This window comes from Drosophila miranda, chromosome 4 (assembly GCF_003369915.1).
Source record: "Drosophila miranda strain MSH22 chromosome 4, D.miranda_PacBio2.1, whole genome shotgun sequence".
Lineage (NCBI taxonomy): Eukaryota > Metazoa > Arthropoda > Insecta > Diptera > Drosophilidae > Drosophila > Drosophila miranda.
In genome coordinates, this window is record NC_046677.1 from 22,280,812 (window position 1) to 22,305,031 (window position 24,220).

Consider the following 24,220-nt stretch of genomic DNA (forward strand, 5'->3'; position numbering starts at 1 on the left):
AGTTAGTGTTAAGTCAGTTTTATCGTATACTCGTACATACCTCTTAAATTAATTGTGAATGTGAAACGCTTTTCTTATAAATGGTATTTTATAATAGTTATAAACACCTCTGGCTTCTCTTCTTGTGCCAAAAAAGTGGCGAAAACAAATTCTAGGAATAAGAAAACTTCGCACGCAATTTTCCAACTGCCCCCGCATAGTTTTTAGCTCGAAGAACTTCTGTAAATAGTTAGATTAGCTAATTAATTAATTATTATAATTATATAATAATAAATAATATATATATAATTATAATTAATTAATGTAATTTCGATGTGCTGTGAGTTTTCAAAAAAAGGAGATACATTTAGATACAACCCTAAAATCATTGTACAATTTAATCAATAGTCTTTCCTTTACTTTGTGTTCATGCATAGTTTCCAAAGTATTATTAAACAAAAAGAAAAAACACAAATGAATTTCTCTTACTTCGAATGTAAAATCACCTTTTCTCAGTGTCTGATGCCATAGATTTCATTCCATTCGGCAAATCGTTGGCAATCCTCCGGCGAAACACTCTTGGAAATCACTTTCAGAGCCTTTTTAAAGTCCTCCATGGTTACGGCAGGCAACTGCAAATTATAAAAGTTCAATCTGTAATAGTTGTTGCAAGCCCCTGACAGAAGTATTACCTGATGCGGCTGTATAACCTCCATCTGGGAGTTGGTAAGCGAACGCAGCGGAGCCATTGATGCATAACGACACAGGCTGTCTACATCCGCCCCTGAGTAGCCATCAGTGAGCTCCGCCAGCTCATTGATCTCGGGCAAACTAAGACTGTGCTTCACTTGGGCGAGTATCTTTTCGATGATTTGTTGACGTGCCTCCTTTGTGGGCAGTGGGACATACAAGCGGCGCACAAAGCGTCGACGCACTGCCTCATCGAGCTCCTGTGGCCGATTAGTGGCTCCTATAACCAGAATCTGATGCTCATCGTTGGTGGCAGCACCATCCAAATGTATCAGGAACTCATTTTTCAGGCGCAACGTGCTCTCGTTCTCGTTGCCAGAACGCTTCGATAGAAGTGAGTCAACCTCATCGATAAAGATAATCTGGGAAGTGCAGTAAAGGTATTGGCATCGCCAAGAGGCTTTATCTTCCATTAACTTACGGATGGCTGATGGGCAACAGCCACAGCAAACAAAGTCTTCACCAGCTTCTCGGCCTCGCCCACCCACTTGGAAGTAAGGGTGGAGGGATTGATGCTGAAGAACTTTGCCTTGGCCTGAGAGGCAATACTTTTGGCTATCAATGTCTTGCCGGTCCCAGGCGGACCAAACAACAGAACACCTCGTGGGGGACAGCGCACGCCAGTGAACAAATCGGGACGCCGCAGCGGCAGAATAATGGCTTCCAGGAATGTTGATTTGGCAGATTCCAAGCCGGCAATATCTTCCCAGGCTACAATTTAATTGAATATATCAATATTTGTGTACATATAATAGTGCGCATACGAAATACACTTACCCACATTCTTGAAGTTGTGCATGCTCTCCCCCATTATTTGCTCAACCATTTTAGCGTCAAGATGTGACAGCGAAGCCGGAATGTTGCCTGCACTGGAACTGCTGGGAGATTGGAATTAATACAAAACGTTTTGCAATGCGAAATGTGTTCTCACCCCTTGCTGCGGTTGTCATTTTGGCCCTGCCCTTGCCCTGTGGGCGGCACATAATTTGAATGAACCGTACGCCGTCCTCCGAGAGTCTTTTTCCTGTAATTCATGATATCGGATGGAGCGCTTACACCCTGTGGATTTTTTTTCTGCTTGGATTTCAACAGAAATGAAGGTTTGACAAATTTTTCGTTGATTAGCACGCACATACATAAGTACCTTTAAATCATCCAGCGATTGCTGTTCGCGGGCAGTACGAAAGCCAAACCAATTCGGATCGGACTCCTCAGCGGAAGCGGAAGCCGAAACGGTGCTGCAACTACGTGTATTGTTCAAATGCACCACTTTATTTGGATTAGTCGCTGTTTCCACAGATACCAGTCGTCCCGTTGCTGGGAAATGTGCGACTGAATTTCGCGACGCATTCTCACTAGTTCCACTAGGAGCTCGTAGTTTGTGCAAATCCCTCGAAGCCAATTCATTGTGCTGGCAACTTTCATAGGTGCCCCGGCAAGCAGGCTCAAATACGCTGGACGTGGGCATTCTAAACACCATTGAATTCCTGGAACCGCATCGCCGACTCCCCTTAATTATCTGCTGGCATCTCTCGACGCGCTGCTTAACGATTTCCTCAGAACTCCTGCCTGTTTCCAGTTTATCAAAATGCTCTTTGGTTACAGCATTATGGATCGCATCATTTAAGTGTCTGCAATTTGATAAAATGTTAATGCAAGGCCGTTTTTGTCTACAATATATGAGAATCTACCGCGTGGCTTGGGCCAGCAATATTTTTTGTGTGCGCCAGGCATTTTGTTTGCTCCTGGCAGTGGGTTCTTCTGCCTGCCAAATGGCTTCGTTCGCTGCATATATCTCGCCCCATTGTTCGGGTGCCTTGGCCATTGTATTTTTACAGTTTAAACAATTTTAAGACTACGGTAAGCAAAAACTCCTGGCAAAAGTCAGCTGTTTATCGTGTCATAGCAGTCAGCTTTGGTATGGCTACGATCGTAGCTATCGTCATCGATAAGCCCATATCGATATAGTATCGAGTATATTGGCGGGTTTGACTGCTTGAAATTTGAAATTGAGTGTCTTTGTTTTAATATGATAGGCCTGAAGAGTTATATTAAAATGCATTTTAACTAACATATGGCAACTAGTTTTAGTTGAAAGGAAAATTGCACTCAGCTGATGTTCTTCAATCGTTTATACTTGCCTCTCAATTGCCTCTGCAATTGCTTTTAATTGACTCTGAAGAATTATTCGCATTTCAATTAACCAATATATTGTTTGATGTCGCTGTGAGCTACCCTAGCACAGATGCCGACATCCGGACATTCATCAGCAGCAGCAACAGAGGTAGCCAACCAGGGCAGACAGTAGACAGTCCTCACATCTTATCATCTTGTGGACTCACGTTGGGCAAATATATACCTGCATAGATATTGCTCATTTTAGCTGCCAACTCAACTATACATAAACAAGTGGGAAACACTACTCTGGTCTGGTCACGGTCCTCCGTTGGGTTCAATTGGATAACGCTGCGGGCGACTCTTTTCGGGGAGCCTCTTATCTGCTTCCACGGTAAGATAACAGCCATTGGCCCCGCAGCCATAAATACCCGCACAGCATCCATTCACCGATTCTCAGTGTGTAGCTTCAGTGCAGCGCGTTGCAGGAATATTTAGTGCGGAAAAATCAACTCTAATCGGAACAGGAGCCACATCATGTGCCTACCCACGAAAGTCAGTGGCCGGGCCATTCAGAGCGTTGCCACAGCCATTGGTGAGTGCCCCCGAACACTACCCTGATGCACAATATCACCCACTTACCCCCAGTTCTCCTCCCCCTTACTTAGGCAACCTGCTCTGCTTTAACTTTGGGATTATGTTTGGCATAACACCGGCCCACATGGCCCTCTACGAGTCGGAGACTCGAACGCCGCTAAACGAGGTGACGGATCCAGCAGGCACCGCCTGGCTGACAGGATACCTCTTCCTCAGCGCTGCTATCGGAGCTCTGGTTTCAGGAGTGTTGGCCCTGCGCATCGGACCCAAGTCGGTGCTGCTCTGGTCGGGCCTGCTGCAAATTGTGAGTCCAATTCATTGATGGGTTCATGAATTGCCTAATTACAGTAACGACTTTTACGCTGACTTTCACCAGTTCGGATGGTTCTGCATTCACTTTGGCTTCGACATTGTGCACATTTACGCATCGCGGATGTTCACGGGTGTTGCCGCTGGAGCCGCCTTCGTCGTCCTGCCCATATTCATTAACGAGATATCCGAGACGCGCGAGAAGGCGGCACGACTCACCTTCACCATCGAACTGTGGCGCACCATGGGCATCCTGCTGGGCTTTGTCCTGAGCTACTACGTGCCCTACGACCTGGTCAACATAGTCGGCTGTGCTGTGTCCTTTGTGTTCACCATGAGCTTTCCGTTTGTGCAGGAGAGTCCGCACTTCTATATGCGCAACGAGAACGTGGCCTGCCTGGAGAAGTCGCTCCGCTGGTACCGCGGCATCCGCGACATCGACGATCGGGAGAAGCCGGAATACCTCAGCGAACTCGCTGAGTTCAAGGCCGAGATGAAGAGCCTGGGCAAGAACATTGGCTCAGCGCCCATGTCCCAGAGCTACATTGTTCGTCTGATCTTTGTCAGCCTGCTGCTTACCGTCTGCGCCAAGCTCAGCGGCGTCTTTGTGGAGCTCAACTATGCCGCCGACTTCCTGGGACGCACTGGCTACTCCACGGAGACGAACTACGTTATCCTGGCCACAGCCCAGTGCGTGGGCGCACTCCTGGCCCGTCTCGTCGGTCCTCGTCTGCCGCGCAAGGTCTGCTTTGACCCCTAAGACCTGTAGCGCAGCAATGCTCACGATTTGTTTTTGATTGGTTGATTTTTGCAGCTTCTGCTTTGCCTCTCCTCGCTAATGTCTGCTGCCGCGGTCATTGCGCTGGCCCTGTTCAAGCAGTTTGGCCAAGACTGGATGTTGGGTGCGTGTTGTGAGCGTTACCTGCCCATTATCCTGTTGGCCATCCAGCTATTGTTTGTCAGCTTCGGCTTGTACCCACTGGCGGCGGTTGTCAGCAGTGAAGTGTTGCCCACAAAGGTAGGTCATGCCGTAAAGGCACGCACTCCTGAAAGCATTAACATCTCGTATCCTTCGCACAGCTTCATGATGTGCTCTACTCGCTGGCCTCTGCGTTCTCCTGGCTGCTGCTTTTCGGCATGATTGAGGTAAGTACAATTCTGGTAGCCGCAGCAACGTTGCCGCATGCATACGACTACAAATTAATTTTGGTCAATATTTCTTGCAGGCATTCAATGCGGTCAAGACCTCGGTTGCTCCTGGCCTGGTCCTGTACCTGTGGGTCTTTGCCGGTGCCTCCATATTTGTGGGCTTAATATCGTTGCCCCTGCTGCCGGAAACACGCAACCGACGGGCATCCGCCGTGCAACGTGAGCTCGGCTATGTGGACGATGGGGGAGTGGCCAAGGGCTCGGCTATAACCAATGGCCACATTGCCACACACATTTGAGGCATGCACCTGCTAGCTCACATACCAACGATAGTATTAATAAAATAAATGTAGATTAATTTCGATTTAACGAAGGAAAGTAACATATGCAACGAATTATCTTATTGCATACCGACATGAAATACCTTCTAAATTTTTACTCATCCGCTCAGATATGATTCTGGTAAAGGGGGGGGGGCGGGAACCTCGTCTTATCTGTAATCCACTCTGTGGTACTCTTTCCCTTCTCCGAAGATCATATAAATCTTATCTCGCACTGGGTGGGTTCTGCCCAGAAATTACCCAAGATAAAAGTCGCTGGAATTGCTTTTTAATTAATGATTAGCCAAAAAAACGTCCAGAACGTTGTTATTATTACGAAATGTTGGGACACGCGTTGATATCTTTCAAACTGCTTCAAATCTACACTGAAAAAAGTTTCAAAGACAAATTGAAATTGAATCAGAAACAGTAGAGACAGAATATCTTTACGATTGGCCATCATATTTGGCTTTCCTTTTCTTTTGAGGCGCATGCTCTTAGCACGACTTGTGGCCCCCATATCATCCTCATGATCACACAACCAGCTCCTTTCAGCACGCATTTCGGCACGAGTACTTTCGCTTGGCGAACAAACAGAGACAAGACTCTAAGCTGGCCAAAGAGTAATCCAAATTTACGCCTTTAATGGAGAATAATTCGGACGGACGTCTGTTTGCGGCGGGTATCTGTATCTGGGGACAGTGGCAAATATTTGCGCCTTATTAGTATGTAATTTACAATCGCAATGCCTAATCTTTCTCTCTCTCTCCTGCTCGCTCTCTTTGTTGCCCCTCTGTATCACTCTCTCTCTCTCTCATTACAGCTGCTGTGTCGAACGGCTATCAAATCAGGGAAATGGGCAATAATTCAAAAGCACTGGGCACTGCAATTATAATTGTAAATAATCCCTCTGGGGTTAGCAACAACAAATATGCATTCACACCCTGAGGCAGTAATATATTAGTTTTCGCTTAGTTGATTGTTCTGCCCGTTCTCTTACGAGTTCTCTATGAGCATAATGAGGTGCGGTGATAACGCCGTACCATATACGAGCAGTAGTTCCCGTAATCTACAGAGTTTGCGCTCCCTGTCGCGCATTCTCTTTAGAACTTGGCTCCCTCGCTGGCTCGCTGGCTCTCTGGCGGTTTCGTGTTCATTTACGATCTAATGCAATGTATAAATATTATCTTCCAGCCACTGGTTTCGCTTAGTTAAGCGTGAAAACTTAGTGGCAAACAACGCCCATCGAGCATTCGAGGATTCGCTGTCGTCGGGCAGTGCATTTTAGATGAATATACATACTGTATACACTAGTTTAATCAGTGGAAAAATCACATTAACATCATGAGTTCTTCGGGTAGTACTAAATATCAGTACCTGGCTGCCATAAGTGGTTAGTAAACCTCAAGTGAGAGTGCTGCAAAGATGTGTATTATAGTGGATATTCTACTAAAACAAGTTTAAAATCGGAATACTTAAGATATCCATTCAATGTAGCATACGTTTGGGGGAAAATCAGGGTATTAAATATCTGTCTTACCCTTCTCCGCAGTAAATATTGTGTCCATATCGTATGGAGCATTTTGTGGCTGGCCCTCGGCCAGTTTTCTGGAACTGGGCGGCGAGGATAGTCCCCTGGAAACGGGACCATTAAGCAATCAGGATCAGGGCTGGGTGGCATCCACCATTTGCATAGGCGGTCTTTTCGGAGGCATTCTGTTTGCCTGGCTGGCGGAGAAGATCGGCCGGCGGTGGTCCCTCCTATGGATGGCGCTGCCAAATCTGGTATGAACTATGCACGCATCGATTAGTTGAAACTAAAGTTCCATATTGTATATAGATTGGCTGGATTATAATACCATTTGCCAGCACTCCAACGCACTTGATTATTGCTCGATTCATTGGCGGCGTAGCGGGAGGCGGCTGCTTTTCGGTGATACCCATTTATATAGCAGAGCTGGCATCGGACAGGTGAGATTTCTTCGTTGATCATGTGTGCCATTGATTGATTCCTTTTGTTGCTTAGTGTTCGAGGTGTTTTGGGCACATTCCTGGTGCTGACATGCAATGGTGGAGTTGTCCTGGCGTTCGTTTTGGGCTACTACTTCGACTATGCCACAGTGTCGTGGATTGTGTCTACCTTATCTTTTTTGTTTGTGGGCTGCTTCTGGTTTATGCCGGACACACCGGAGTATCTGGCCAAGCACAATCGAGTGGAGGAGGCTAAGCTATCTCTGCGCTACTATCGAAATATTCAGTTCAGCCCCGCCAAGGAACTCAGTGAAGATCTCAAACTGGAGCTGGAAAAACTGAAGCCCACAGAAAAGACAGATCTCGATGGGAATGACAAGGATGGCGACGAACATGCCGTAACCTGTGCTGACTTTGGTGAGTAATTCAGAGAAAAATACGCTGCCATTGAGGTGCTAAAGAACTCCCTTTTTGTTTCCAGCTGATGTCAAGACGAGAAAGGCCTTCTTCATTGGTCTGGGCCTCGTGATGTTCAATCAGTTGTGCGGCTGCTTCGCGATGGTCAACTACACGGCTGTGATTTTCGAGCAGGCCGGCGCCAGTCTGGCACCCACTGTGTCGGCCATTATTGTCGGCTCGATTCAGTTGCTCGGCTGCTACGCGTCCACGGTTCTGGTGGAGCGAGCGGGTCGCAAGATCCTGCTGCTCGTGTCCGCCGTGGGCATTGGTCTGGGTCAGAGCGCCATGGGCAGCTATAGCTATCTCAAGGTCTTGGGCTACGACGTCAGCTCTTTCGGTTGGGTGCCCGTGGCTGGCTTCTCGTTTATGCTGCTCCTGGCCGCCAGCGGTCTGCTGACGTTACCCTTTCTGGTCATAGCGGAGATCCTGCCGCCCAAAGTACGCAGCACAGCGAATATGATACTCATGTCAGTGCTTTGGGTGATTGCCACAGCCGCAGTCAAGGTGGGTCCGAGTCAACCCTTCTGGTGGCATTATAACTCTACTATAATTCTTTATCTTTTCCCACAGTTGATGCCCCTGTTCACAGAATCACTGGGTATGCATGGGACCGTCTTTATGTTTGCCAGCATGTCCTTCAGCGCAGCTTTGTTCATAGCCATATTTGTTCCCGAAACCAAGGGCAAGACGACGGAAGCCATCTTGGCCAACCTCTAGTATTACAACTAATTTTAAATGATTTGTTAATGTTTTTATTAAAATCTCAAAACGCCTTAATTCGCCATTTATTGCATATTGATGGGAAAACACAGCTGCCATCATTGTCTTTAGGTGTTGAAGCCTCAATCTTTCACAGCTTTCGCCCACACATCTGTGGCATATATTTTTGATTAGATAAGAACACGTGCGATAAGGACCAACCACATGGCGAATAATTGTCTCTGGGCAATTAAGAAATCTGTTGGGATGATAAAGATGCTCTTTATAGCCAGTTATACGGGTACTTGACTGTACGAGTCGTTTTTCTTATCGCCCATCAGCAAACGAGACGACTCCTCATTCATGAGTTTCATTATTTTGCCTCAACATCTGCAGCGCAGATATTTACAAACTTCATCAATTGAAGAGAACTGTAAGACCTTTCACAGGACTTTTAATTCGTGTTGATGGGGTAGATATACCTGAAGATATAGCAACCCAAAGTGTAAGTTTTTCAACATTTTTATTGTTTCTTCCACTTTGATATTTTGTTGTCCTATTTGTGGACGTGAGTTCTTTAGTGGCATTAGTTCTCCACAAAATTAGCTACTCATCATTAAAATTTTCCAAAAAATCAATCCCTTTCAACCCCACACTAAAAAATGTTTGTATATGATATGTGTTGCAGTAATTACCTAGATAATCCCATACAAAATTGAGCCTGAGGCTATAACAAGTCGTAAAAAAAGTTTTTCAAAAAACAACAAAGTAAATATTTTGACTACAAAAATTGTCAAAATGTTATTTGTGGATACTTCGCTTAAATGCCTAAAATAAACATATTGCAATGCCCGTTTTGATGTAAATTTTTCAACAAAATACCGGAAATTCGACTAAACTTTTTCCTGGTTTTTGTAACCATTTTGTGTGGACAATTTTGTTCTCGGAAAAACTGTTAAAATTTAATAATAAACCATTTTGTGAGGTCCTAAGGCCATTTACTGAACTTTCAGAGGAAAAAATACTAATTTATGTGGAGGAATGGGACCTTTATTTGTAGGTATATGTAAATAAAAGCTACCATACATATAAAAGACTTGCACTCAGCTTAAATCCTGTAAAGCACACGTTTATCTCACATTTTTAGAAAAGCTCAAAAAGGTAAATGCTTACACTTACAACAGAAATACGGCAGATATGAATTCCACATTAAATGTAGCCTACTAATAGGAGACACAGTTAAGGGAAATACTATTCACAGGTAATAAAATTGTGTAAGGAAGTTCTCAGACCGAGGTACAGATTCTCAGTCTGTCCAGGGCCCGGTCCCTGCCCACAGCAAAATTTGTGTGTGAGGACCTAAGGGAGGACTTGCTCCTAACCCTGTTCCCTGGCTACTGCACCAATCTATCTCCCCAGAGCTCCGCAGAGACCCTTGTTGGTTCCAGGTATCCTACTGCGGTTGGTGCTCGTGGTTTTCTTCGTCACTGTTGGTCAAGTAAGCGCCTGAATTGGCATCGTAGCCAATGAATGAGGCCAGGTCTCTTATAGTCTTTGAGATCTAGGCACTTTTCCAGACGGACGGACAGACTGTACTTTTTATATGGGTACGGAACCGTTTCCTTCTGGATGTTACAGTTACACACATCCACTTCCACCACAAAACTAATATACACGAGAAAGGCTCCAATTTCCTGAGGGAGTGACGCGTTGTTGTTCTTGCCGAGGGATGGGGGGTTTATTTTCTTGTAGGTTTTTTTTCTTTGAATTGTGGTTCTTTTCCTTACTATACATGACTTATACTTTAACAGACTAGAAGGTTGGTGATACCGACCATATGGCAAAAGCAGACAGTATGGGGGAGAGAAATCAAATCATTTCTTTGGCACTACAGGAGGAAGGGCTCCAGTGGAGACTTGTTTTTGTTGTGGAACATTGTTGCTTTTGCAGAAAGAGAGATAGCCAAGGGTTTTTCCATAACTGGTGTATGTATTCTTGTAGGAAATGATTTGTATTTTCAATCGAGATTTTTTTCCGATAGTCGTATTCGACTTGCCTGTGTCGGGTCTTGGTTATGATTTGCACTGGTTTCATCCTTCTATTGGTGTGGGCTCAACTCTCAAGTGCCCTCTCAGCATCGCAAAACCCTAGCTCCAAGACAATCATTGGTCGCGTTCACCAGCACAACTTGCTCAGCCTCAGTAATGGATTTCATACAATAGTGCCGATGATTAGAGATTTCCATGAATACGTTCAAGCTATAAATGCTTTCGAGCGAAACGTATATGTATTAATACTATATAGCATTCTGATTAGAAGGAGAGTAAATCGTTGCGGAGGTTCAACTTCGCTCCGAGAGAGAGAATCGTTGCGGAGGTTCAAGTACACTCCGAGAGAGAAGGAATACTGAGGATAAAGTACGCTCCGATAGAAATGGGTTTATTTTTTACTGGGATAGTTATAAAGAGTCACAGTTTTAGCTTCCTATTTGAGCAATGTCTTCCAAACCTTATTCGCTCGCGCCATTGTTTACGATCTGTTGACATAATATTATAAACATTATCATCTAGACGGTTCTAAAGCTGAGATAAGTGTTCTCTAAAGGAACAGTGTCCAACATACTTTGGGGAATAAAATAAATGTATTTAGTAATGTAAATATTAGCTATAATATAACCAATAACGAAATAGAGCAACGAGTTAAGAGTAACGAGACCTGACATCTGAATGAAAGAGAAAATTAAGAGGATTGTGATTGCCTTTAATACAGATAAAATTAGTACCTCGATTTATTCCAAACTAAAGATTATTTCTCAGAAAAACTTTAGTTTTATTTGTAAATAGAGGCTTATACGTTTGCCTGGTGGACAGATGACCTTTCAATACTCTGTTTCAAGATATTGAAAGGATAGGTGACCAAAACCATTTCCTAGTGGAAGTATTCTCTTACTTTTACTGCCATAGACAAGCCTCTTTTTTTAAGATACGACAAGAGTTTTCGTTTCGTGAAATGGCAATTCATTGTTTGACTTGTGAAATGCCTGTCGTGTCGTATGGCCACACGGCCGGCATTTAATCTATTTGTTTGGTGACAGAACTCCGAGTATATGTTCTCAAATACGATGCTCTCGCCTGATACCAGACGAACCGAAAACAAAATCCAAATTCACAGAAGATTTAGGCACCACCAGATGTAAGCGTACGTCTTCTATAAACTCGAATACAACGGACTATAAAGTTTACTGTCGAAATATTCCGTGAGCTTTTGCTTTTTGTGGAATATCATAAGAACGCCGTTCGGCATTTGCGTACAGATACTCTCGACTGGAAGACATTTCGACTGCAAAAATGACAAACATCTGCCAGAATTCCCTACTGCAGCCCAAGACACGGTTTCAACTGTTGGCCACAGTGATCGGTAAGAGTCAGGAAGAGATCTCGGTTTGAAAACCATGAATTATAATCATTTTGGTCGACAGTGAACATCATAATGTTTGGTCATGGCGTTGGTGTGGGTTGGCTGTCGCCCACTTTAACGAAGATCCAAACCCCCGATTCGCCCCTGGACTTTGCAGTGAACATCGACGAGATTTCCTGGCTGGGTTCGATGCTCGGTCTGGGCAGTTTGTGCGGCAATCTGACGATGGCTCTGCTGCTGGAACGAGCCGGGAGAAAGTTTTGCATTTATCTAATGGCCGGACCGAATGTGGTTCGTAAACTATTTTTGAAGAGTTGTTGGTTCCATTAGCAGAAGAATCTGTTGCCTTTACAGTGTCTGTGGATTCTCATCTACTGCGCCTCGAATGTGGGCTATCTGTATGCAGCGCGATTCCTGTGTGGATTTACTGGAGGCGCTGGTTATGTAGTAATTCCGATTTTCATCAGTGAAGTGGCCGATTCCAGGTGCGTAGATACCACACACATTATTCCGATCGCAATAAAACAGTATCTTTTAGCATTCGTGGTGCCCTGAGCTCTATGCTGATGTTATCTGTCAATCTGGGAATACTGGCTGGCTATATATTGAGCACGTATCTGCCATACCACATCGTTCCCTATTTGGGAATATTGTTGCCCATTTCGTACTTTTTGGCCAATTTTTTGCTACCCGAAACACCACCATATCTTCTCAAAAGGAGCCAACTGAGTGCAGCCGAGCAATCGTTCAGATACTATAGAAATCAACAAACAGGAGAAACGTCTAAGGCACAATTTGAAGAGCTGCGAACAGCCATACTGGCCCAGCAGGTCCAGAACAAATCATCCTTGAGTTACAGAGATTTGAGTGAGCTAACATCTGTACGATTTCTAATAGCAAATCTAATCTTACCTTCCATTAGCTACCAGGCCCGCTCTGAAGGCTTTCGGTGCAGCGGCTGTCCTGTGCATGGGATACCAGTTCAGTGGCATCTTCAGTTTCATCAACTACATGTCTGATATATTCGCCTCATCTGGATCGGTGCTGGACGTCAACACCTGTACGATCATCATCGGAGCAGTGCAAATTGTAGGAGTCTATACCTCGACCATATTCGTGGACATCGTTGGACGACGGCTGCTCATGCTGATGTCTACCTTGGGTGTGGGCATTGGATGCATCGCCTTTGGCTGCTTCACCCACTTCGCGCAGATCTACGATCTCAGCGAGTTCAACTGGCTGCCACTGGCATTGATGATTCTCATTGTGTACCTGGCCAACATCGGGCTTATTGGGATCTTCTTCCTTGTGTTGGTTGAACTCTTTCCATCAAAGGTAGGAAACTCTCTTCCGAGGAGTCTCATCAGTAAAGTAACCCAAACGGTGCTCTTTTCAGATACGCTCTCTGGCTACCTCCATATCGGTGATATTCCTGAGTATCCTGGTCTTCTGTACGTTGAAGTTATTTCCCCTGTTCCTTCACTTTTGGGGCATATCGATTACGATGTGGTTCTCGGCCATTTCGGCATTGCTTACTTTTGTTTATTTTTTGTTGTTCTTGTCCGAAACCAAGGGAAAATCTATGATTGAAGATTAAAACTTTATCTAAGTGTTTTTTGGGTTCATCTGTCAGACAGAGACGTTTACAGAGACTGAGAGCTGTAGTAAATGGCTTCGAGTTTATCTGTAGATAAGCGGGCAGCGCAGATTTAATGGGGAAGATCAGGTATTAAGTGAGGCTCTCATTCAGTCCGGCAATGGTAACGCAGCCATGACGTTTAACTTGCGGTTGGCTCCGCTCTTTGACGATCCCAATTGTCTCCTGAGTGCCAGGAATCGATATCAGTTTCTGGTTACCCTGCTGGGTAAGAATTCATCGGCTCGGCCTGAGGATCCAGTACTCCAATATTCCGTTCCGCAGTGAACATTGCCACCTTCTCGCATGGCCTGGGCGTGGGCTGGATGTCCCCGGTGATGAGGGATCTGCAAACCTCACAGTCTCCTCTCGATTTTGCCGTACTTGTGCAGGAGGTATCATGGATTGGCTCGCTCGTGGGCATTGGCAGTGTCATGGGCAACCTTCTGGCGGGCACTCTACAAGATCGCATCGGTCGGAAGATGGTCATGTTCGGCATTGCCATTCCCTACTCGGTAAGAAGGAACGATCCAGAATTATTTCACCATGTAGATGGGGGATCTCTGATACTTCCAGATCTTCTGGTGTCTGATCTACTTCGTGCAAAGTGTGGAGTACCTGTATGTGGGTCGTCTGATGGCCGGAATGACTGGCGGCGCCTGCTACGTTGTTCTGCCCACATTCATTAGCGAGATTGCGGATACCCAGTGAGTGTTTCAAGCGGACTACACCATCAATTCCTTCTCAATATAATCACCCACAGCATTCGCGGGCGTCTGGGGTCCATGATTTTGCTGTCCGTCAATACGGGCGTTCTCACGGGCTACATCATATCCACGACAGTTAGCTACTTCACGGCGCCCCCGTTTATTATTGCCCTGCCGGTCTGTTACTTCATCTGCAACTTCCTGTTTCCGGAAACCCCGCATCATCTCATACGTAAGGGGAAACTCGCGGCAGCCGAGAAATCCTTCAGGTTCTATAAGAACATCAAAAGCGAGGACATCAAGGCTGTCAGGGAGTTTGAGGAACTAAAGTCTGCCTTGACCAAGGCGCAAGCTGAAAGCGATATGTCCTTCAACTACAGGGATTTCAGTGAGTAGCAGCTCCATATCCCATTGAAACCCAGGACTTGCAACTTTTCCCATTGTGTAGTTACCAGGCCCGCTTTCAAGGCCTATGCCTCGGCGCTGACTCTACTCATTTGCAACCAGTTCAGCGGCAGTTTCTGCATCACCACCTATTTGTCGGACATTTTCGCCGCCTCGCACACCACCTTGGACGTGGGCATGTGCACCATCGTGATTGGCGTACTGCAAATCGTGGGCAACTATGTGACCACTTTGCTGTGCGACAAGTACGGACGCAGGATCCTGATGCTGATCTCCACATCGGGTGCGGCTGTCTGTTTGGCCACCTTTGGGTGCTTCACCTTCTTTGCCGGCAGAAACGATCTATCGGTGGTGGGTTGGCTGCCCCTCGTGATCCTCTCCTGTTATGTGTTTCTCTGTAACATTGGAATGGTGGGGTGCCTGTTTGTGGTGCTCGTTGAGCTGTTTCCAGCAAAGGTAGGTCTTGGGATCATCATCCAAATGCCATGTATTTCAAGTATCTATTGAATCTTTTTCAGATTCGATCGGCGTGCGTATCCACCTTTGTGGTCATCCTCAGCTCCACAGTTTTTCTGACACTCAAGATCTTCCCGATCTGTGTGGCCGTCTGGGGGATTTCCGTGACCATGTGGTGCTGCAGTGTGATTACGTTCTCCTGCTTTCTCTACTTTAGCTTCTATTTGGAGGAGACCAGAGGCAAATCGCTACTGGAGGCTTAGGTGATTTACTGCAAAGATAACTAGAACTTATCAAGAAGACATCGCACCTGTGCGATTAGCCTAAGCCCAGAATTTATCTTTATATGGCCATAGGATACCCGGCCAGATACAGATACTTAAGTTGATTGTTCCCTTCGAACGACATTTCAGTGAACAAAGACACCTTGACAATGCGACAGCAACGAGCAAAAGGCTAATAAAGAACTAGGAATTACATCGAAAAACCCGAACCTCTAGTTACTTTTTTCCACTTACCAAAATGCTTGGGAGACTCTTTGCACGTCCCAATTGCCTATTGAATCGCCGGAACCGATACCAATTGCTGACCACTCTGATAAGTGAGTATATTCCCGGACACTTGACGGCTGCAATATCGATCATTCCAGATCCTGGTTAACCATTTCCGCAGTCAATTTGATATCTGTTTCGCATGGCATTGGCATTGGCTGGCTGTCGCCCACACTGCGGAAGCTCCAGTCGAACTCCCCCATTGGCTTTGAGGTGAAATCCGAGTTCGAAATCTCCTGGGTGGGCTCCATGCTGGGCATGGGCTCAGTGACTGGCAATATACTGATTGGAACGCTCCTCGGGCGCTTGGGCAGCAAAAGATGCCTGCTCTTCTTGGCCATTCCGCATTCGGTAAAATTCATACAACAAAAACACAGAATACTCTCGGAGATGGTGCCTCATTGTATCGCTTGATTGTGTCCTTTTAGTGCTTGTGGTTCCTGGTCTACTTTGCCCAGAGCGTGGAGTACCTCTATGTGGGCAGACTATTGGCTGGCATCACGGGCGGCGGCATGTACATTGTTCATCCCATTTTCCTCAGTGAAATCTCAGACGCAAAGTAAGTAGCCGATGATATATTGTCACAGCCAAGAGGCTTTTACGATGACAAAGATAAGCCTTAGGCTGCAATGTCACGGCACAAGGAACTAATCGAAAATTAATCACTTACAGCATCCGTGGAACCTTCTCGGCGATGGTCATGCTATCGGTGAATGTCGGCGTGCTGGGGGGCTACATTGTGGGCACTCATCTGGCCTATTACGACATACCCTGGATGGTGTTGGTTCTTCCGCTGTGCTACTTCATTTCCGTCCTGCTGTTCATACGAGAGTCGCCCATGCATCTGATACGCATCGGGAAATATGCGGCAGCCGAAAGATCCTTCCGTTACTACAAGAACATCAAGGATGGGGACAACATTAATGATCAGAACCGTTCCATGGAAGAGTTCGAGCACATGAAGATTGCCCTGACCAAAGGCGATGATAAGAAAGACGTCGTCACATTTAAGGACTTTGGTAGGTTCAACATTTTGAGAGGATCTTTTAAAAATTATGAATCGTTTCAGTATCGCGTCCTGCACTCAGGGCGTATGGTCCGGCCCTTGTTCTGCTGATTGCCAACCAGTTCAGCGGTCTCTTCACCATGGTCAACTATATGTCCGATATTTTTAGCAAGTCGGGTAGCACCATGGATCCGGACACCTCCACAATCATTATCGGAGCGGTACAGATCATGGGCAGCTATGTTACCACCCTGCTCTGCGATATCTGTGGCCGCAAGCTCCTCATGCTCGTGTCCACTGCCGGCGTGGCCATCAGCCTAATATCCTTTGGTTTTTTCACAAAGTACGCCCAGTCGTACGATCTGAGCGAATGGAGCTGGGTGCCGCTAGTCCTCATGTCGATGGACATCTTTCTGGGCAACATTGGTCTCGTGGGCTGCTTCTTTGTCTGCCTCGTCGAAATCTTTCCCCTTAAGGTAGGGTATATCTCTACTAAAATTTTTTTTTTTTAATTGTTTTGTTTTTTCCAGATACGTGCCAAAGCTGCTTCGATAGCAATTGTTGTTTGCAGCAGTTTTGTCTTTCTAATGCTGAATATTTTCCCACTTTGCATGCGACATTGGGGCATATCGGCCACCATGTGGTCGTGTGGTGGCGTCTCGGCGTTTAGTTTTATTTTCTTTGCATATTTCCTGAAAGAAACCAAGGGCAAGTCAATGCTAGAAGACTGAAGAACAAATATGGAAAGCATTCAAGGTGTAAACCTATTAAAAGACAGCTGAATGTTAAATAAATATATTACCTATTCCTTTAGTTTATGTATTTCTTTTGAAATAATACCTATGTGTGTATACCCGTATGGCACATTCTGGAACAGCATCAATAGCCGTGTCAATATGGCTTATTTTTCAATGTCCCTATGTTTTTTTTTTGCATCTGAGACTTTAAGACCTTTCCCATTTTTGAGCTGCACGAGGAATATACATATTGAAAGTCGAAAAGCTGCTTCAACCGATGGTTTTAAGCCAGGGTTCGGCAGGGCCTTATCTTATGTGCATAGGAAAGTGCACTGCGGCGCTGCGTAATCGGCACCAATACAAAAACACTTTTTGTTCCATTTTGTTTGCTGTCTACTCACACAAACGCACTGCAATGTGTTCGTGTCGACCTCTAAAAAAAAGTCAACAAAATGCAACGCATCAGTGGGGGTCTTGCTATAGGTCCTGCGTTTCCAACGGAAGTTTGACATCAGATTGAAGACTATTTTTAGTGACTGCTGAACGTCCATTGTGGCCGAAACGGAAATTAATTTAAGTTGTGAAACACCTCCGCCGATGTTGATTCGGATTTTTCACTCTGTTGGCAGCCAGATCAAAAAAATAATAAAAATATAATAAAAAAAAAATTTATAAATATTTTTCTTACATCAACTTCTATCAAATAAAATATAACACCTACGGATATGAGGACCGCGGTATCCTTTCTTTTAACACCCATCAACGCCAAGGATGTAAAGAATCAAATCCAGCTACAACTGGCTGGAGGGGGTCTCCTTAGGCACGAGACACCTGGGAGACACCTGCGCATCTGACACACACAATGTACAGACCAACACCTACTGCCCGGTATGACATGGCCGAGCTGCGAGCTGAAGGCCCTAGCATCCAAAGCTCGTTGAACTATTATTAAGTTGTATATTGTCAACTAGATTTAATTTGTTGAAATAAAAGGATTAATAAATATAAAACACATTTGTTTTTCGAAAATCGAAGCCCTTGACGGTGCCGTAATTATTGAAGTGAAAATATTGTTTGACGGGATTTCTGCTTACATTTGCATGTACAGTATGTGTATATTTAAATAAATTTAATTACATATAATTAGTTAATATAAACAAAATACAATTTATACCATAATTTCATACAATTGGTTGAATATGCGATTAGGTTGTGTTTTTTTTTGTTGTTGCTTTTTCATTTTTCCATTTCTAATATGTGCCTCTGACACATTCAATTTTGCTTGGCAGCATTCAATTTAAAACTAATTAAAAAACTAGCAGACTAAATCACAGTGTTTTTTCCCAAACGAAAAAAATTTGCAAAAATTCTACAAAATTACTAGCGGTTTTTTTCATATTAAATTAACAATTTATATAGATTTACATATACTCGTATGTGTGTGTGTTTTTTTTGTGGAAAATTGGCCAGACATACGGTGGCGTGGGGCGGGGGGGTTACTTTAAAACGTGCATTAAAACATACTCTTTCCACTCATCTCTCTCTCTCTCTCTCTTGATTCTGCAGCAAAAAACATAGCGAATAATAATTTAAACGGCTAACAATTAAAATGCATAAAACAAAACAAAGATTTCCGTTTACAGATCTCGACCTCTCCCGCGGCCAACACTTCTCCTAGATATCCTAGACACTACAATGATAATAGTAATAGTAATAGTTGGGGCTAATAATAATAGTGGGTAATAATAAATGGTGTGTGTGTGTGTGGCTTGAAAAGTAAACTGAATCACAAAATTGGCGCACTTTAGCAAAATTTGTTCCGAGCTAAATGGTCTAGCATTTGACGTATGTATCACTGGTATAGTCCTCGTTCCTCGTGCTCTCGGATAGATATGTATACGTTTTTGGGGGAAGTCCTTCGTGTGGATATCACGTCTTTTTGGGGCATCGCAAGTAGCGCAGCACCGCGTAGCCCAGGCAGCGGAACACCAGAAAGAACATCATTAGGATGAGCGTGTTCAGCCAGAGCGGTGATGTCGAATTTTGTGCTTTGAGTATTTCCTCATATGGAATGAATTCGGTTGTCTGCTGTTTGCATATCTCATAGCTACTAGGCGAGCCGCACCTGCAGGAATCAGAGGTCAGAGTCACAGATCAAGGAGTAGCTAAGGCAAAAGCTCACCTAACAGCCGGACCCTCGCGAAACTCCAGTATCTGCATATTCTGATAGGCGTAGTGGATCATGGACGTGTAGCGTATCCAGCTCAGGCCCTCCGGAATGCGTGACGACAGATAGCCGCCAAAGAGCTGGGTGGCCAGCGTGTATAGGGCACTGAGCGTGATGCTCACATTCATGTCCATACAGCAGGCCCCTATAAAGAAGCCCACGCTCTGCGCCACAATGGTATTGATGAGCAGGAAGATGAGCATCAGGAAGAACAGTTTTAGGCTGTAAAGTGGGGTCTGAGATTAGCTCATCTAAAATAGGTAAATGTAAAACACTTGCCTTGTGCAGCCCAGCATGGGATAGCTTATCATGAGGTAGACAGTGGGCAGCGTGACCACCAGGGGCAGTTCGGCACACATCTTGGCCAGATAATAGGCGGACAGGCGGTAGGCGCCCGAACGACGCTCCTTGCTAATGACCTCACGCTCAGAGGGGACTGTCCGAAAAAGGAAAAGGATTAAACATGCAAAAGACATTCACAGCATCACACCACAACTCACATGAATTAAGAGCACCGAACAGAGCAAAGAGCATCCAATAGGTCTGCGAGAAGAACATCCAGCCTTGCAGGTCGTGCAGGAACTCCTCGGTGCGGGGCAGCTGGAACCAAATGGCGCCTGCCATCAGAGCCAGACCGATTGTCTGGAACCAATTGAGCTTGGAGAGCATACGGGGCTTGGCCTCCTTGAAGTTGCGGCTAGACAGGACACAGAACTGAGTGTGAAAGCTTGTGGGATACGACAGCCAATCCTCATCACCGGTATGGCTCGGTCCGCCGCTGCCGGCACTGTACGAGTGGCAGTCACTGGAAGCACAGGAACTGAAGTTTGACTGCGAGTCGGCACCGCACCAGACCAAGTGTTGGGCTGCCTCTTCGTCCTCCTCCACCTGGCAGCCACTGCTTGTGTGATGTAGGTTTTCGTACTGGTGATGGTGATGATGATGGTGATGGTGGGGCTGGTGGAGATGGTGATGCGTGCTGTGGTGATGCTGGTTGTAGTAGTTGTTGATTATGTCGTCGATTAGGATGCTGTCCGTCTGCTTCTTGACCTTGGACTCTCCACACGGATGGTGGCTGCTGGTGATGCAATTGCGGTTCAAATAGTTGCCATGAGATTCCTTGGCGGCTACGAACAGCTTCTCGCGAATATCCGGATGGGACTTCAATTGCTCCACTGTTGATTGATCGAAATGAACATGTGGTAAGATTTCTCTTTGCATCTGTAAAATCTTAGGCTTGCTTACAGACAAAGTCAGCGGGATTGTAGTGCGGCTTGATGGTGACACCGATATCCTCAAAATGTCTGTAAATGTTGTGCACGTCCCCAAAGTAGGCGGTGCGGCCCTGATGGAGCAGTAGCAGCTTGTCGAACATATGGAACATCTGCGACGAGGGCTGGTGCACGCTTATCACAATCGTCTTCTGCTCCAGCTGGGCGTACCTCTTGAGCACCTTCATCAGCGAAATGGCCGAGTGGCTGTCCAGCCCAGAGGTGGGCTCCTAGGGAGAAGGAGAAGCGTTCAGTTAAAGAATGATAGACAGATTTGCAGAGTACTTACATCCAAGAGCATAAGCAAAGGATTCGTCAGCAGCTCGCAGGCTATGTTGGCCCGCTTCTTTTCGCCCCCGGAAAGACCCCGATTTAGATAGTCCCCGAAGCGTGTCTGCTGACAGCAGCCCAACTCCAGGGCCTCAAGTATGTGATCCACTTGTCGCATCTTCTCCGCCCGCGGCATGGACTCGGGCAGACGCAGCAGCGCTGTGTACACCACCGTCTCCCTGAGCGTTAGCTGCGGGAAAAAGATCTCCTCCTGCAGGACATAGCCGATCCGGCGGCGCCACTTCTTCGAGAGCGGCTCCCGGTTGAGGAAGACGCTGCCGCTGTCAATGTGCCGCTGTCCGCTGAGGCAGTCCAGAAGCGTGGTCTTGCCGCTGCCCGAGGGCCCCATCACGGCTAGCACCTCGCAGGGACTGCAACGATAGGGAGAAAGGGGGGGAGAGAGGGAGCCAAAGAGGAGAAGCATGCGAGCATGAGAGATTACGGTTAGTTCATTGGTTCACTGGTTCACTGGGTCTCTGGATCTTGTTCTGGTTTTTATACCCTTGCTGGATGGACTATACTTTGAGTTTCTGCAGATGTTTGGCACACGCCACACGGAAGTAATCATCTCATTCGAATCCAACACAGTAAAAATTACGACAACTGTTTGGTTCGAGCATTTTGGTGGAATTTGAAAGCTAAGACGCACATTCTAACTGACCAAACACAGCAAATAGCGAGTACCACCGAATCGACTCGATTTCCTGTTCATGCAGGACTCTAATAAACATAAACTCTCTGTACATAAACACGTAATTGTGGTAATCATCAATAGATATCGCGATCTAGCAAGGTCCGACTGTAAAAAGTCTACTACTGAATATCACGTCATCTTATAGGTTCCCTAGAAATATCAATTTTTTAATGATTGCAAAAATACATAAGTTCCAAATTGTATCAAACACCGAATGACTTTTGCCCCATCCATTGGTATCCCTTCCATCTACTTCCCGTTCGTGCAAGGGTATACAAACTTCGGCTTAGCCGGTAGTTAGCTTTTTCCAGTTTATTGTAGAGTGTGCGTTTACTTAATGGCTCGCTCTTGTTTCTGTTACCTGACAAATCCACTCACATCGGAAAGTATTTTGCGTTCGTTGTGCAAGACATTCAGATTCTGAAAGGTTAGCTGTAGCGTGGGTGGGGTTGCTGGCTGATGTGGTGGCTGCTGTTGTGGCGCCCCGGCTGCTGGGGCAGTCGGTGTCGGGCCACTCAGGAAAGGATACGCCAAAGATGCTGGCGTGCCACTGAAACGGAAATTCAGGAAAATTGTCAAGTTATTCAGGTGGAAAATAATATAAATACAAAGGATATGTTTCCATCATAAACAGATTTGTTTGACAACAATTATCTTATCCTTATCGTTCAATTGCCGTATTTTGGGAACTTTTCCGCAAGAATAAAGATCTTTTGTGCATGTCCGTACAAAAGTCAATGTACCCTGCCCCGGCAGACAGGCAAAAGTAAAATCAATGCAACAAAAATTACCCCCTCCCCCCTTTCGGAGAAGTGGATGGCAGCACAATACACTGTCTCGGCTCAGGTCCCAAGTGCCCCTCCTCCACCCCTCCGCTAACAGCAAGAACCAAGCCAGAGTCTCACTGTCAACTGTTATCGGAAATATCATATGTGTGGCGGTCGCATTATCACTCTCCCTCGCACACACACGCACACGCACCAACACTCGGAGGCGCGTAAAGAGAGCGTGATCTTAGAGTGGGAGTGGGAGTGGAGTGGAAGCGGGAGCTGTGCGTGCTCTCTGATTGTACCCTGTACAGTGTAAACGAGAAAAACAAAGGCATATTTCTATCGTTCAAATTTATGTGACAGCGAAGAGGAAATGTTTCCAATGAGAGGACTATTTGCTGTTGCATCACAATTTGCATACGGATAAGACAATTTTGAACATTTGTGTCCACATATGGTAGGACTATATCTACCGATTTGTATCGACTTGATTTGTATAGTTTGCACCCTTTCCACTTTGCGTGCTTCCTCATCCGATTAGAGGGTATATTCTAGTCGATACGTTGACCATTCGATCTTGCTTGTTTCCCTTTTGCCCTGACTCTCGGTCAATGATTCGACTTCACTCCTACTACACACACACAAACACACACGCACACACGATGGTACGGACTGCGAGGGAGACGCAGCAGCGCGGCCGAGCTGCGGCGGCAGAGTCAATAGCCTCTGCGGACGGGCGGGGACTTGCATGGTGCGCCAGTTCTCTCTTCTTTTCTCTTGCCAGCCTGCCAGCCTGCCTGCCAGCTACTGCTGCTGCTGCTGTTTCTGTTGTTTCGGTTGTTTGTGTACCTATCAAATTTATTTAAATATTTTCTTTGGCTGGAAAGCACTCCGAGTAGGCAGAGAGAGACTATAGATAACACCGTTATAGTTATAACATCTATTTCTGGATTCGAAATCCCATCCGAAACAGCAGCCGCACAGCAGAATCCGCAGTAGCAGAAGGCAGCATCATCAAAATTATTCCAAAAACAAATTTAATTTACAAATTATGCAGATATGTAAATTTTTTGATTGACTCCTCCGTCGCGTCGGGCGGTAGGCGCCGAAAGTAAATAGAGAGCCGCGTCGGGTGCATTGAACCGCACTGTGCGTGAGTGCGAGGGAGAGCCAGTTACAGCAGCAGCAAGAACAGCGCCAGCGACAGCGCCAGAGAATGAGAATAAGAATGAGAAAGAGACGTCATGCCCAAGTGGGGGTCAATGCAGTCAGCGTCGTCGGGAGAGAGAAAATGACAACGCCAAACAAAGCCAATGCGCACACACACACACACACAGTTACGCACACAGGCGGCATGCAAAGTATGCGAGGAATACGTTTTATTGTACCCTGCACGCGTACAGGGCACAAGGGTATACTTTACATCTGTCATCCGGAGGCTGGAGGGAGCAGTTCCGGCCAATATCCTTATGTGTGTCTGTCTGTCTGAGAGCCAATATCTACCGCTCAAACCAGGAAACCAGTTCGATTGAATAATAAATACATCGCCGATAGGAAAGAAAAAGTGGACAAGTGGTTAAGTTTTTGATTATGTTGACGGCATTTCAAATCAATTTCACCTTGATAGACGGTTTCTCTTGTCTGTATTCAAATTGGACCTTATCG

The 24,220-nt window shown here is 45.7% G+C and overlaps 7 protein-coding genes across 16 annotated transcripts in view; 5 read left to right on the forward strand and 2 right to left on the reverse strand.

Annotated features, from left to right (window-relative positions):
• Positions 1-2: 2 nt before the first annotated feature.
• On the reverse strand, positions 3-2,633 carry LOC108162908 (fidgetin-like protein 1). 5 transcript variants are annotated; one of them, XM_017297880.2, is made up of 8 exons: positions 2,421-2,633; positions 1,874-2,360; positions 1,661-1,806; positions 1,507-1,607; positions 1,151-1,440; positions 672-1,091; positions 486-611; positions 3-219 (listed from the first exon to the last, which is right to left on the reverse strand). In XM_017297880.2, the coding sequence occupies exons 1-7, from the start codon at positions 2,552-2,554 to the stop codon at positions 492-494; spliced, it is 1,698 nt and encodes a 565-aa protein (XP_017153369.1). In that variant the 5' UTR covers positions 2,555-2,633; the 3' UTR covers positions 3-219; positions 486-491. The 5 variants fall into 5 exon arrangements, with proteins under 5 accessions (XP_017153369.1, XP_017153368.1, XP_033248627.1 ...); XM_017297879.2 differs by having other exon boundaries at positions 469-611; XM_033392736.1 differs by lacking the exon at positions 3-219 and having other exon boundaries at positions 376-611; positions 1,661-1,803.
• Positions 2,634-3,005: 372 nt separating this feature from the next.
• Positions 3,006-5,318, forward strand: LOC108164253 (facilitated trehalose transporter Tret1). Of its 3 annotated transcripts, none has more exons than XM_017299887.2 (7): positions 3,006-3,238; positions 3,305-3,439; positions 3,513-3,745; positions 3,818-4,492; positions 4,565-4,768; positions 4,831-4,896; positions 4,977-5,318. In XM_017299887.2, the coding sequence occupies exons 2-7, from the start codon at positions 3,382-3,384 to the stop codon at positions 5,196-5,198; spliced, it is 1,458 nt and encodes a 485-aa protein (XP_017155376.1). In that variant the 5' UTR covers positions 3,006-3,238; positions 3,305-3,381; the 3' UTR covers positions 5,199-5,318. The 3 variants fall into 3 exon arrangements, with proteins under 3 accessions (XP_017155376.1, XP_017155377.1, XP_033248629.1); XM_017299888.2 differs by having other exon boundaries at positions 3,312-3,439; XM_033392738.1 differs by lacking the exon at positions 3,006-3,238 and having other exon boundaries at positions 3,347-3,439; positions 3,493-3,745.
• Positions 5,319-6,426: 1,108 nt separating this feature from the next.
• On the forward strand, positions 6,427-8,423 carry LOC108164165 (facilitated trehalose transporter Tret1). Its single transcript, XM_017299776.2, has 6 exons — positions 6,427-6,612; positions 6,772-7,004; positions 7,060-7,190; positions 7,246-7,607; positions 7,672-8,153; positions 8,220-8,423. The coding sequence occupies exons 1-6, from the start codon at positions 6,564-6,566 to the stop codon at positions 8,364-8,366; spliced, it is 1,404 nt and encodes a 467-aa protein (XP_017155265.1). The 5' UTR covers positions 6,427-6,563; the 3' UTR covers positions 8,367-8,423.
• A 3,203-nt stretch (positions 8,424-11,626) lies between these two features.
• LOC108163969 (facilitated trehalose transporter Tret1) lies at positions 11,627-13,379 on the forward strand. The gene is made up of 6 exons (XM_017299525.2): positions 11,627-11,765; positions 11,827-12,056; positions 12,120-12,250; positions 12,304-12,632; positions 12,688-13,100; positions 13,162-13,379. The coding sequence occupies exons 1-6, from the start codon at positions 11,696-11,698 to the stop codon at positions 13,360-13,362; spliced, it is 1,374 nt and encodes a 457-aa protein (XP_017155014.1). The 5' UTR covers positions 11,627-11,695; the 3' UTR covers positions 13,363-13,379.
• A 157-nt stretch (positions 13,380-13,536) lies between these two features.
• Positions 13,537-15,252, forward strand: LOC108161278 (facilitated trehalose transporter Tret1). Its single transcript, XM_033393719.1, has 6 exons — positions 13,537-13,630; positions 13,687-13,916; positions 13,978-14,108; positions 14,165-14,496; positions 14,557-14,969; positions 15,032-15,252. Exons 1-6 carry the CDS (start codon positions 13,537-13,539, stop codon positions 15,230-15,232), a joined length of 1,401 nt encoding a protein of 466 aa, XP_033249610.1. The 3' UTR covers positions 15,233-15,252.
• A 221-nt stretch (positions 15,253-15,473) lies between these two features.
• Positions 15,474-17,339, forward strand: LOC117185905 (facilitated trehalose transporter Tret1). 2 transcript variants are annotated; one of them, XM_033393720.1, is made up of 6 exons: positions 15,474-15,570; positions 15,642-15,871; positions 15,949-16,079; positions 16,193-16,539; positions 16,590-17,002; positions 17,057-17,339. In XM_033393720.1, exons 1-6 carry the CDS (start codon positions 15,492-15,494, stop codon positions 17,255-17,257), a joined length of 1,401 nt encoding a protein of 466 aa, XP_033249611.1. In that variant the 5' UTR covers positions 15,474-15,491; the 3' UTR covers positions 17,258-17,339. The 2 variants fall into 2 exon arrangements, with proteins under 2 accessions (XP_033249611.1, XP_033249612.1); XM_033393721.1 differs by having other exon boundaries at positions 15,489-15,570; positions 15,619-15,871.
• A 1,007-nt stretch (positions 17,340-18,346) lies between these two features.
• Positions 18,347-24,220, reverse strand: part of LOC108162270 (ABC transporter G family member 21) — a 33,743-nt gene continuing 27,869 nt past the window's right edge. For 2 of the 3 annotated variants that reach the window (XM_017296926.2, XM_033393718.1), the window contains exons 3-9: positions 22,147-22,335; positions 21,051-21,462; positions 20,736-20,991; positions 19,991-20,665; positions 19,770-19,926; positions 19,446-19,712; positions 18,347-19,388 (exon numbers count right to left, since the gene is read on the reverse strand). In XM_017296926.2, the coding sequence (XP_017152415.2) occupies positions 19,193-19,388; positions 19,446-19,712; positions 19,770-19,926; positions 19,991-20,665; positions 20,736-20,991; positions 21,051-21,462; positions 22,147-22,335 (2,152 nt within the window). In that variant the 3' untranslated portion in view covers positions 18,347-19,192. Of the gene's footprint in view, positions 19,389-19,445; positions 19,713-19,769; positions 19,927-19,990; positions 20,666-20,735; positions 20,992-21,050; positions 21,463-22,146; positions 22,336-24,220 lie in introns of those variants that run through there. The other variant, XM_017296927.2, reaches the window with a different exon arrangement.

What these genes read in the sequence shown, in the direction of transcription:
- LOC108162908 (XM_017297880.2), bottom strand. Translation starts at nt 2,554, where the DNA reads ATGGCCAAGGCACCCGAACAATGGGGCGAGATATATGCAGCGAACGAA. An exon ending in TTGCTGGCCCAAGCCACGCG is followed by an intron (nt 2,361 to 2,420) that starts GTAGATTCTCAT and finishes ATCAAATTGCAG; the next exon opens with ACACTTAAATGATGCGATCC. An exon ending in AATGACAACCGCAGCAAGGG is followed by an intron (nt 1,608 to 1,660) that starts GTGAGAACACAT and finishes CCAATCTCCCAG; the next exon opens with CAGTTCCAGTGCAGGCAACA.
- LOC108164253 (XM_017299887.2), top strand. Translation starts at nt 3,382, where the DNA reads ATGTGCCTACCCACGAAAGTCAGTGGCCGGGCCATTCAGAGCGTTGCC. An exon ending in GTCCTCGTCTGCCGCGCAAG is followed by an intron (nt 4,493 to 4,564) that starts GTCTGCTTTGAC and finishes TGATTTTTGCAG; the next exon opens with CTTCTGCTTTGCCTCTCCTC. An exon ending in TGCTTTTCGGCATGATTGAG is followed by an intron (nt 4,897 to 4,976) that starts GTAAGTACAATT and finishes TATTTCTTGCAG; the next exon opens with GCATTCAATGCGGTCAAGAC.
- LOC108164165 (XM_017299776.2), top strand. Translation starts at nt 6,564, where the DNA reads ATGAGTTCTTCGGGTAGTACTAAATATCAGTACCTGGCTGCCATAAGT. An exon ending in GTACCTGGCTGCCATAAGTG is followed by an intron (nt 6,613 to 6,771) that starts GTTAGTAAACCT and finishes CCTTCTCCGCAG; the next exon opens with TAAATATTGTGTCCATATCG. An exon ending in CGTAACCTGTGCTGACTTTG is followed by an intron (nt 7,608 to 7,671) that starts GTGAGTAATTCA and finishes TTTTGTTTCCAG; the next exon opens with CTGATGTCAAGACGAGAAAG.
- LOC108163969 (XM_017299525.2), top strand. Translation starts at nt 11,696, where the DNA reads ATGACAAACATCTGCCAGAATTCCCTACTGCAGCCCAAGACACGGTTT. An exon ending in TAATGGCCGGACCGAATGTG is followed by an intron (nt 12,057 to 12,119) that starts GTTCGTAAACTA and finishes TTGCCTTTACAG; the next exon opens with TGTCTGTGGATTCTCATCTA. An exon ending in CTTGAGTTACAGAGATTTGA is followed by an intron (nt 12,633 to 12,687) that starts GTGAGCTAACAT and finishes ACCTTCCATTAG; the next exon opens with CTACCAGGCCCGCTCTGAAG.
- LOC108161278 (XM_033393719.1), top strand. Translation starts at nt 13,537, where the DNA reads ATGACGTTTAACTTGCGGTTGGCTCCGCTCTTTGACGATCCCAATTGT. An exon ending in AGCGAGATTGCGGATACCCA is followed by an intron (nt 14,109 to 14,164) that starts GTGAGTGTTTCA and finishes AATCACCCACAG; the next exon opens with CATTCGCGGGCGTCTGGGGT. An exon ending in TTGAGCTGTTTCCAGCAAAG is followed by an intron (nt 14,970 to 15,031) that starts GTAGGTCTTGGG and finishes AATCTTTTTCAG; the next exon opens with ATTCGATCGGCGTGCGTATC.
- LOC117185905 (XM_033393720.1), top strand. Translation starts at nt 15,492, where the DNA reads ATGCTTGGGAGACTCTTTGCACGTCCCAATTGCCTATTGAATCGCCGG. An exon ending in TCTTGGCCATTCCGCATTCG is followed by an intron (nt 15,872 to 15,948) that starts GTAAAATTCATA and finishes GTGTCCTTTTAG; the next exon opens with TGCTTGTGGTTCCTGGTCTA. An exon ending in AGTGAAATCTCAGACGCAAA is followed by an intron (nt 16,080 to 16,192) that starts GTAAGTAGCCGA and finishes AATCACTTACAG; the next exon opens with CATCCGTGGAACCTTCTCGG.